General features: G+C 44.8%; 1 protein-coding gene across 8 annotated transcripts in view; it reads right to left on the reverse strand.

Annotated features, from left to right (window-relative positions):
• Positions 1–12,001, reverse strand: part of Nedd4l (NEDD4 like E3 ubiquitin protein ligase) — a 320,155-nt gene that overhangs the window by 18,611 nt on the left and 289,543 nt on the right. For all 8 annotated transcript variants that reach the window (XM_041639326.1, XM_041639330.1, XM_041639327.1 and 5 more), the window contains 3 exons: positions 10,214–10,272; positions 3,531–3,596; positions 1,820–2,049 (listed from right to left, as the gene is read on the reverse strand). In XM_041639326.1, the coding sequence (XP_041495260.1) occupies positions 1,820–2,049; positions 3,531–3,596; positions 10,214–10,272 (355 nt within the window). The remainder of the gene's footprint in view (positions 1–1,819; positions 2,050–3,530; positions 3,597–10,213; positions 10,273–12,001) is intronic.

The raw sequence follows: 12,001 nt of genomic DNA on the forward strand, positions 1-12,001 counted from the left end.
ACACTTAAAGAAAAAAAAAAGAAAGAAAGAAAAGAAAAGAAATCCAAGAAGCTGATCTTGCCTTTGTCACCTGTTGCTCCATTTTACAGTGCAATTGCAAACCTTTAGGACTTGGTGGCAACTGGTATGAGCTGGGAGATACAACCCACCAGTCACACACCCCTTTCTGTAGTGACAGTTCTGGGTTAATAAAGTGCAGAAACTGTGGACAGTTGCCTAATTTTTATCTATGGAGATGCCAACTTCAGGGGCCCAGGGCGACAGCCCAGTCATAAAGTAGTTGCCTTGCAAATATGCAGGCTTCAGTTTGATCCCCAAAACACACATTTAAAAAAGCTGTGTGTGGTGACTCATGCTTATAATCCCAGGGTTTAGGAGGCTGAAACAGATGGATCCCTGGGGGCTTTCTGGCTGCCTAGCAGATTGGCAAGTTCTAGGCCAGTGAGAGTCTGTCTTAAAAAACAAGGTGAGGATACCTGAGGCTGCCCTTTAGCCGTCATACACACATATACACACGCATACATGTGCAATAATACATACGAACACACACACACACACACACACACACACACACACACACGTCAGTTTCAAATGGGTCAACCAGACATCCTGAGAAGATGAGAACGCTCACAGTGTAAAAGGATGTGCAGAGATCCTCAGGGACACAAGTTCTGTAGATGGTTTCTGTGATCAAAGAAGGCTAATTCCTCTGAGAGGCTTTTTGATTTGGGGATATTCCCTACAGGACAGACTCTTGGGTAAGTGATCTAAGGATCACTGGGAGAAGAACATGGTAGTCTTAATAATGCAAACCCCAGGACACATGTTCCCCTTTGGACTCACAATCATGAGAACAAGGAGCTTTCAGGAAGGCAGTGCAGACTGATTTTTCTAGGAGTTACTTGGAGACGTAGGGAAAGGTAAGGACCTTGGCGCCAACCTGCTTGCTTGCTTTCTTTCTTTCTTTCTTTCTTTCTTTCCTACCTTGTTTTCTACTTCAGTGGTGTTAACGTTTTCTACAGCGGATTCTCTCATGAGCCTCACTACCAACCACTACCAACCAAGGCAATTTCTGGCTAGATCAACTGAAGATTGTCCTGAGATAGCCTTTCCAATAAGCCCTATAATATAGGTATGAGGAGGAAGATGTAGGAGAAACCACATCAGTTGTAGTCTACACTGGAACAAAGCTAAATAAACATCTCTTTGCCAAGATCAATTATTCCACTGGGAGTTTAGGATCAGCCTCAAGTTCCTGAACATTCTCAGCCCAGAGAAAACAGGAGCCAAATGTTTGCTGAGGAAACAACCCAGTCCTGCCCCAGTTCCCTTGCCAGGCAATGATGAAACCCTAATGCAAGGCATAGCCTGGTTCTTCTGTTATGGAACGAGGGTAATATCTTTTATATCCCAGGCATGGGTCTTCAAAATCCTCATAATTTGCCTTTTAAGTAGTATGGCTTCAGAAACAGTCCTTGTTCATGCGACTCTCTGAAGCCTGATACTAATAAATCCTTCCTTATATTAGAATGGCATTACAAATAAAAAACGCCCTGCTCCCTTGGTAACAACCTAACACATTTTCAGTTTCAATTCTGTGAGCCAAACAGGAGAAGAATCCCTTTCAGGTGTTCATGGTGTACAGCGCCTCACCACATTGGCTCGGAATTTGTTTTTAGACTTGTGAGGGTGCTAGGGTGGGGAGAGACTGAAATCTCACGTGGGGGGGGGGGTCGTCTTTTAATTGTACTTTAAGTTCAATAAGCTGTATCAGCGGCAGGGGAGGGGAATACATTGCCAATGGCTTCCCTGTACTTACGTGGCAGAGTACTCAAAGAGGCCATAGTAGGGGTTGAACATCTCTTTGGACAGCAAGAAGAACCATTCCCTGGCGACACCCCCATAGTCCAGTCCTTTCTCTGATTCGAATTCAATCCACAGTCTAGCCTTTAGGACATCGGGCCTTTTCACAGACATGATCCTCCGATAGGACTCTTCAAATATGTTGTTTCTGTGGAGCTTCATTTCAAACCTGTTTGGAATATCAGCCTAAATGGAAAAGAGAAGCTAGTGAGCATACGGTATGAACGCGCGCGCGCGCGCGAGCACGCACACACACACACACACACACACACACACACACACACACACCCTACCATACTGGAAGATAACACAAGGGTAGAAACGATGACAGCTTTTAGATAAATGCGTGGTGCAGACTGGACCAGCAGGGAGTCTCTCCTTTATGGATTTGTCCTCACACAGATGGGAACCCCACTGTGTTAAGATGGGACACACAGAAGCATCCATTCACTTCTGCTCAGGCCAAGCCAGCAACATGTCTTTGGGAGAACATCTGCTGAGCCCTGAAACCCATCCTTATCTCTTTGTGGACACGGGCACTTTGCTGACAGGCATCTCCGGATATTGGTTCCGTCAAAAGAGAGACTTAATCCCAGGTAATTAAACCGTTAAGCAACAACCCCCAGGCAAGCTGGAACTAGCCTTATCTGTGGTAGGGACTGCAGCTGGGAAATGCAAGCCATGATGCCTGCAAGTTTATTGTGTATCATAGGGGAGTGGGACCTTTATCCTACTAAGTCTGGGAGAAGCATCTCCAAATCCAAAGTTGACTGAATGATACCCAGCACTTAAGTGAGGTATGCCAACAGCGTTCTGGAAGGATGAAACCCAGGCCAGTCTTGCCCTAGATAGGCAACGGCCCTGGAGCTCCTTGTCACTGGAGGACACACAGATGGCTCACAAGGTAAGAGGACTGTATGCCCCACTGTGAGCTTCAGGGGCAAAGAGGCTCCAACTGTGGAACAGAGAGTGGATTCTCTGCTCTCAGAGGCTGCCAGCATCCCTCTACCACAGGAGAGAGCTCAGAACTAGACATCAACTGGAGGGAGCAGACAAAGGAGGAGTTATGGTGGGGCTCACATTCTCCTTGTCCAGAGGCACCAAGTTTCTGAGCAAACTGAGGGCACAACTAAGGCCCTCACCAGAGAGGTAACGGGTACAGGGGACCGTGAGAAGACATGCCAACAGCAAACACAGCGCCAACTCAATGCTGACTGTAAAACGGAAAAGCCTTCCGGGTCTCATGGTTGTACACTGGTAGTGAGAATTATAAATATCCTCGGGCTCATCACTACCGAGTATTATTACATGCTGTAAACTTCTGGTTAAACATTCATGTTGCAGAGTTAAAATTGCACCTCTGACTAGAAAGAGATGCCCTCAATGCGGTTTCTCCAGATTTCTTGTTTCTGGTCTTATTTTCTATTCCATAAGAATCCCATGCCTTCTTATGTCTCACATAAGCAACTGCCCTTCAGGTGATGATACTGAGTTAATCTCACTTAACCACCGCTGAGCAAATTCAGACTGAAGCTCTTGGTGGACCAAAGGGCAGGGAAGAGAGGGAAGTGTCCACAGACAAATCACAAACAGGCTATTTCAATGAGGTAACATTGGTGAGGGGAACAGAATAAGACACAGAGCTGATCCAAGGGCTGATTACTCACAGGTTTCTTTAATTTCTTCCTAAAGTAGTCATACTTCTGCTTAAATTCTCTGGAGTAAGGAACAGCCTGCAAGAGAGATTCAAACGCACAGATAACGTAAACATATGTCTGAAATTGTACGTACAGAGAGCCAATGCTGGCAGACTTTCATGAACTGCAAACCTTACATACTCATTTTCTGTATTTTCTACAGAAAACCTGCGTAATAATGTCTCCACAGGGAAAGGGAAAAGTCCTCGAAATGATGAGGGATAACAGTACACCTAGAGTGACAGCCAAGGAATCTCGGGATCGCGCTGCACAAACCAGTACGTGTTTTGCGTGATTCTGCCAGAGTATGAGTCAGGGCAACACACAGAGATACAAAGATACGAGCATCTTTCATCATCGTATCATCTGCCTTTCCTGGAGCCAAAGTGTTATAGGCTATGGTACTTTAACCCACAACTCCAAGTGATACTTGAAAAGTCTTTGTGGGAAGCCATGCATGGTACTCATGTTAGTAATGCATTACTCGGGGGCAGTGGCAGGATGATGGTGAGTTCAAGACCATTCTGGACTATACATTAAGATGATGTCTCAAAACACCAAGCGATGGGGGCACAACTCAGCGCCAAAGAGTGTGCTTAGGAAGTGCAAGGCTCTAGGCTTCACCCCCAGTACTACAAAATCAACATAACAACTTGTAGAGAGAAACACCAGAGGCAGAAAGGGCAGCAGGCTGATAGCTGTGTCAAGGAGTGGGAATTCTGAGTAAATGGCATTTCAGAAAGGATTCAGACTGAGGACGCACAAGGTTTGTCTTTTACTTGGTGTCCTGGCTGGCTCTTACTTGAGCAATTGCCTAAATCAGATTTGGCCTATGTTTGCCTAGGGATCGTCTTGATTGTCAGTTTTTAGAAGAGGGCCTAGCCCACTGCAGGCAACACCATTCCCAGGGAGGATGATTCTGGATTGTATAGGGAAGCTAGCTAAGGATGAGCCCGTGTGAGTCAGCATGCAGCATCTCTTGTGGTTGGAAGCAATGCTGTACGGAACAGCAAGCAGGCCTGCCTTCGAGTTCTCACTTGGTAGACTGTTGTAGTGATATCTCATTTGTATTTTAATAAATAAAGCTTGCCTGAAGATCAGAGAGTAAAACAGCCCCGTTGGTCAGCCTTATACACTAGACAGTGGTGACACACACCTGTAATCCCAGTAGCCACACTAGGTTGCCATAGAAACCGGGCAGTAGTGGTACATGCTTTTAATTCCAGCACTAGAGAGGAATATAAGACGGGAGGAGACAGCTCTCACACACACTCTCATTCTGAGATTCCTGGAGGCAGGATAGCTATTTCAGACTGAGGTAGAGGTAAGAACCAGCAGCTGGCTGTTTTGCTTTTCTGCCCTTCAGGTTTAACCTCAATATGTGTCTCTGGGTTTTTATTAATCATGCTACAGACTATAACCTGAATTGTAAGCTTCCCTAGGTGACTTTGGGTCAAGCTATTTATCACAGTAGCAGAAATGAAACTAGGACACTTGGGCAAGAATTCCTCTAAACTGGAATGCCTTCTCTGTGGAGCGAAGGTGACTCCATTGGGGGTGGGGTGGGGTGGGGTGGGCTCGAAGTCTCAGTCAGATACAACTATGCAAAAGTTTCAATATCCTAGCTAGGTGTCACCTGAGAGGTTGAGGCAAATGACCATGAATTTGAGACAGGCCTAGGCTTAGAACTAAAAAGGCTATGGGGAAGCTAACCTCAGGCCCAGGGAACCTAGAAGGAACTGTATCTCTATCTAGGGATGTAAATGTAGACATTCTAAAGGAAATAGACTAGAATAAATTCACACCTCATGCTTGTATCCAATTGTGTGTGAGGGCCACAATTATTCTAATCAGGTAGCATAAACCCAGGCCAAGAAAGTGACTGCAAATGCTGGCCAGGAATTTAAAAGCCTCCCAAGGGGGAAAAAGTGGTGCCTGTGGCTGTGTGCCTGTACGCGAGCACACACATGCACACTCACACATACACACACATGCATGCACGACCGTCACCCAGACAATACACAAGTGTGTTGAACATCTAGACATAACAAGTAGGAGACTGAATGCTCCTAGGACCAGAGAGAACAGAGTATCAGAGAGAGGATGTTCTGCAGTATCTTTATGACAGAATATAAAAGGATAATTTAAAAGGCAATACAGAAATGAAAAGACAAAGAAAACTTATGAGACCCCAAAGAACTTTGAACAATTGAACACGCTCACTTAATAGGCACAATGAACACATAAAAAAAATTGTAAAAACCTTAAGAAAGGATTAACTAGAAGAATAAAGTAACAAATCAAAATGCAGCCAGGAAAGGAGGCAGGAGACTGACTCCGAAGGGACAAGAACAAAGACGGAAGGCAATGCAGACGCTTGGCTGGATTGAGGATGGGGAAGGATGGGGAAAGCAGTGTGTGAATCAAGAATGGCTGAGGGTTTGCCAGACCAGAGGAAGGATATAGCCACCCCCACCCCAACCCACGGGTGATCCCGAATGCCAGGTAAGACCCACAAAGGGAAATCCACAAATTGGCATGCGACTGTGGGCTTGCAGAACATCAAAGATAATGAGCAAATTAAAAAAAATCACTACAGGAAAAAAAAATTGCCTTCAAAGACATGGCAATCAGATTGACAACAATTTTTTTTTTTTATCACCAGTTTGAAGGTCAGAGGATATGGGAGAATATAAAACAAAAACAAACAAACAAAAAAAAAAAAACAGAAGAAAAAACCCAGAATTATGCAATCAGCAGAACTGAGTATTTGAGGGAAAGGGCCAACCGGACTAAGGATGCTTCCACTCTCAGCGCCTCTGTACTGTGGCAGGGCAGCAGTTCTGGGTTAACAGACTGTTAGCCCTGCCCGGTTTGTTAAGCCAGTAAACCATGAGGTACTGTATCGGAAGAAAATCTGGGGTGGGGGTGCGTGCAAAACCAAGATGGGGAGAAAGGTTATTCCCTAAAGGTAAAATTATGTAATTACTGACTATTGCAGGGGGGTGGGGTGGGGAATTAAAGTATTTAGGAACTATAAAGACAAGGTGGGTTTAAAATTCTACCTAGGAAAAATCAGGAGGGAAGAGAATGATTAATTCTATTTTTATGTCAAAGGTTATTTAAAGCTTTTAAGTGGGGGTAGGAAGAGAGTTTTGTCAGTAAAGCTTGCACTGCAAGTCTGAGGGCCCGACTGCAGATCTCCAGGGCCCACACCAAGGCCAGGTGATGGTGTGTGCCTAGAATTCCAGCGCTGGGGAGCAGCAGGGGAGCAGGACAGGAGGACCCCTGAAGCTCACTGGCTACCTGGTATTGCCAAATCAGTGAGCTCTATGCTCAGCTGGAGACCCTGCTTCAAAGACTAAGTTGGAGAGTGACAGAGAACGACACTGGATGCTGACCTCTGATCTCACACACGTGCGTACACACAAATGTACACACACACGGAACACTAACACACACTACCTTAATGTGAACACAAAAACAAAGCATACTATCAAAACAAAAAGGGGAAGTTAAGACACTTGTATAGAAGGTAAGAAAAGAAGAAAAAGCCCTGCAAATTAAGGGACAAAACACCAGGCACATATTAATGAAGAGAGAACGTGAATATAATTTAGATGAATTTCAGACAAAACTGATATATAGATTTTGATGCTATCATGATAGGATTCTACTGCCAGGAAAACCACATTGCAAGCATGTGTGATCACTTAACACTCAGGCTTTTCCTGACTGACCTATAAAGGCTTTTCCAACTACACACACACACACACACACACACACACACACACACACACACTTCTTTTTCTTTTTTACAAACAGGGTCTTAACAGATAGCTCTGATGGGCCTGGAACACAATATGCAGACCAGGTCTGTCTTGAACTCACAGAAATTCACCTGCCTCTACCTCCCAAGTGTTAGGATTAGAGGTATGTACTACCAAACCCAACACAATAAGTATATTTTTAAAAACGCAAACAGATCATTCTCTAATAATGACCATGCCTTCAAGGAAGTCAGAAGTATCATAAAAATTCTATAGCTTCTAGGCACAGTGGCCCGTGTGAGTTCCAGGCCAGTCAAGGTCACATAAGGAAACCCTAGCTCAGGAAACCAAAACCCAAATAAAAAATCCAACTCAATTCTCTGTCCATGAACATTCCAGGCAATGTTCTCTAGTTACTATGTAATAAAGTAAGAGACCTTTCTTATATGTTCACAGATAAAAGGAAGATTCCTATTTAATCTATAAGAAGAAAAATTATATGGAAATTCCCAATTATTTAGAAATGAGTGTTACGAGAGCCAAATGTCTTTCCTAAATTGTAATTACCCATATTCCTACAGAAAGAAGCACTGTTTCTAATAAGGGGAATAAACAAGGCTCCTGTTAAAAGAGATTTCTTGGGACTAATTTGCTCGAGCTTAGGATGTCAAGTAATTTTCTTCTTCCTTTTTAAAAGACAGAAAGAATATTGCTAAATGGCTCACCCTGGCCTTGAACTCTTATCCTCCCAAGAGTAGAATTACAGATGTGCGACACCACATCTGGCTAAATAACTTTCAACAACTAGTAAGTACTATTTGAGCAGAGGTGGGTGACGGACAAACGGTGGAAATCTTTGGAAAGAGCCGAGCTTGGCAAGTCTGTCTCTAGAGAAAGTAATGTCTGTAGTTCCTCTTGTTTTCAAAAACCGTGGGGACATACACTGAACGGCCAACTGTGGCTACAACTTTGTCACAAAGAAGCCACCAGTAAGTGAGGGAGTGCTCCGAAAGCTCGGTGGAGGAAAGGTTATGAGCTTTCTTCTAACAGGGCTTTCCATAGAAAACTGCCGAGTAGCTGAACAAATCCACTTAGTTCAACAAACGGACGGCTGAAGGGAAGTTACTGATCCACATGTGTATGGTCAGACTTAAGCTTGCAATTTAAGAATAATTTCAAACAGATCACATCGATGCCATGAAATTAAGTGTTTTCTCTCCAGCTCTTAAGACTCTTGCTCAGCACACTGGTTTCATTTGCTCGAGAATTCTCCTGAAATTCTTTGACAGCTTCCCAATTGTGCATAATGCGAACGTAAGTCATTTTCACGCTCCCCTCCCCAACCCATGCTTATTCCTGATAAAACACGTCTTTCTAACACACCTCTTTCCTACTTTGGTGGGTTTCCTTGTTTGTGACCCACTGAGTTTAACTGGGACAAAAGGGTTTCCTAGAATGGGAACAGTTTATCTGTGGCTAGACCATTGAAGAAATGGTCCTGCCTCCTACCTCCAGCAACCATTAAGTGCCAACAGTTTCGGGGCGGGGGTGGGGGGAGGGAGGAGGAGCCTTGCGAGTACCTCCCCCTGTCAATGAAAAAAACACTGAAGGGCCAAAACTTGTGCTGGAGTGCTCTTGAATTATTTCAAAAGGACCCAAATTTGCAATCTCCTGTTGGTCCCAGTCAATTTCCTGTCTCTATCGCCCCAACTTATCTCCATGTACTCCCTGCTGAGGAGTTTGTCCCTAGCACACAAGGATTTAGGACTTTCCCTCTGCCTATGAATACAGTGTGCTGCGAAATCTCAGGGGATCATACCCCTAAGCTGGAGGGGTATTTTCTAGCCAGCATGTATGAGCAGCACTAGGACAAAGCCGGGGAGTCAGCAGAATGGAAGATGCGTGACCCACATCTTTGCTACCTCCTCTCGATGGGCTTTTAAAAGAGGAACAGACTCCAGTTGATTGGCACGCACTTATTATCCTTGGCCTAAAACAAATGACAGCATCCTATAAATGCTTGGTTTCGCAGCCTATAAAGATGAATACTGGTGCCCCCCCCCCCATCTCTCTCTCTGTCTCTGTCTCTGCCCCTCGACAGACAGGCATTCTCTGGGTAGCCCTGGCTGTCCAGGAACTCACCCAGCAGACCAGTCTGGCCTTGGACTCAGAGACCTGCCTAACTCTGCCCCCTGAGTACTGTGATTAAAGGCGAGCCCCACCACTGCATGACTGAATGCCTCTCTCTCTCTCTCTCTCTCTCTCTCTCTCTCTCTCTCTTTTTTTTTTTTTGATTTTTCGAGACAGGGTTTCTCCATAGCTTTTGGTTCCTGTCCTGAAACTGGCTCTTGTAGACCAGGCTGGCCTCGAACTCACAGAGATCCGCCTGTCTCTGCCTCCCGAGTGCTGGGATTAAAGGCGTGCGCCACCACCGCCCAGCTTGAATGCCTCTCTCTTAAGGAGCCTGTATCCACACTTAGGTAAAAGTACCTCTCTCCTTTTTTCCGAGTGCCTCTCTTTCTCTTAATTCTCATGCTTAAGCCTATATTAAAATATCTTCAACCAAACTCTGCTTTACTGTTAAAAAAAAAAAAAAGGAGAAAAATCCTGTTACACATTTAAACCATCCTTTTAGAGGGGACCAGGAAGAAAACGTTTCAATCCGCTATTATAACACCATTTTCTCTTCCTTTGTAATTCCGGTCTGAAGCAAAGGCCCAGGCAGCTGTACCCCATTTGGAAAACTCACTGAAGAGCTGGGTCGAATCTTAATCTACTTATTCTCAGCAGTCTCTAGACATCACAGTAATAAGGAATAAACAAGAAGGGTGTGTTAGAAGCAGCCACAGCTCCTGTGAAGGGGAGGAACAGGAGAATACTGACCGGACCCGTGATGGCTGGGTTCTGTAGTCTCGGATCTTCCCACTGAGTGATTTTGCTGTCTGAAAACATTAAAACCATGAATGCATTAGTTCCAATTCATTTTGTAGACAGGATGTTTAAGAAAGGATTTCCTTCTGCAAAGTCCATCCAGCCCCTTTTGCTTGACCCCTGGGAGCATTTAGTATTGGGGGTTAGAAGGTAACTCTGCTGTCCATGGCAAACATATATATGATTAGTTAAAAGAAATTAAAAATGCGCAACAAAATTAAAACCACTTCCTTGCAGTTTCTAGCAGGCAGTCTGGTAAATCTGCGATTATAAACCCCTTTACTCGCAAGGATTTATAACTTGATCTTGATTTCCAAAAGGCCTAAGAAGTTTTAGCTCCCTAGGAAGTTAACACGCATACACATGGTTGTTTTTTTTTTTTTGTTCTCATTTCAAATACTTCTTAAAATCTGCTTATGATGTTGCAAAACGGCTTTCAAGTGAGGATTCTATATTGAACAAATGAATAATCCACTCCATGCACCTCTTATAGGCACGTACAACCGAGGCAGCAGAGGCGGTCACCAAGAAAAAAGGAAAAGAACTAGACACAGCTGACAGGATTCCAGAGAAAGGGTTTCCTTGCAACCTCGCTCAGCAGAGAGTGGTGTGAACAACACTGCTTCTCAGCAGCTGCCCTATCACTCGGTGGCCCAGGTGATGGTGTAGAGCCACGGCCTGGGTTGGGGGTGCTTTCGCCTGTGCACGATTAAAAGGCGTCAGAGAGGCCTGCGTGTACATGGCACCACGTGGAGGGCTGGGGGATTCAGATGGTATGGAGAGGGCAGGTTGGGGTTCAGTACCTCTAAGGTGAAAAGAAAGAAAGGGGGGATTATTTCTCCCTGAAAACCCACCCTGTTCATTCTTAGCCTGCCGGTGAGCTGATGGTAACTCGCGGACTCAACTTTAACAAGCACCTCAGCTAAATGTTTAAACCCTGACATTATTAACTTCATGAAAGCACAAAATAAACATCAAAATCCTAAGCTACCCCTTTACAATGCTTATTTATGTCTTTTGGTTGGGTAGAAAAAGTAGATGAGTGAAAAGCTCAATTGCTTCAGGAAACACTGACGGACTCAGGTGGTACTTTAGGCTGTCTAATTTTTAAAAAGCACAGACTGTGGAAAGTAAAAGCTGCTACTGAGATGATAGAAAATCAAACCCAATCAAATATAGGTCACAAAATACAGTGGGTTACAGCTGGATGCAGCTGGATAGAACCGTGTCTTTGTATAGCAGCTTGGGTCGTATCTGTGGTGGCTGGATGTTTGTCATCAAAACAGGAGATCAAACCAACCACTCCCAACACATGAGGACTTCCAAATCTTATGACCAGACTGAATGCCAGACTCCAGCCCTGACACCTGCACGGGGGTCCCCTTAGATTCCTGAGCAGGTGGTCACCCATGCCAAGGAGTGCCCCATGTAACCGGACACTCCAGTCAGCAGCCTGAGGATTAACCCGGATGGATGATTTGCCTGAATTGAGATCAGTGAAGCCAACCACTGGGTGTGTCTGTGAGGGCTTTTCCAGAGAAGATTAACCAAGGCGGTTGTGGAAGGAGCTGCCTGAATGTGGGCAGCTCTATTCCTGCAAGCTGGGTGCTAGGATGGATTAAAAGGGAACTGAGAAGGCCCATCAGCCTACACATTCTGTCACTCTCCTCCTGTCTGCCATGAAGAATAGCCTCTGCCATATTTTTCTATCGCCACGATGGTCTAGAACTAATGGAGCAA

Source organism: Microtus oregoni, unplaced genomic scaffold (genome assembly GCF_018167655.1).
Source record: "Microtus oregoni isolate MIOR12 unplaced genomic scaffold, Mior012 000057F_ref0000458, whole genome shotgun sequence".
Taxonomy (NCBI): Eukaryota; Metazoa; Chordata; class Mammalia; order Rodentia; family Cricetidae; genus Microtus; species Microtus oregoni.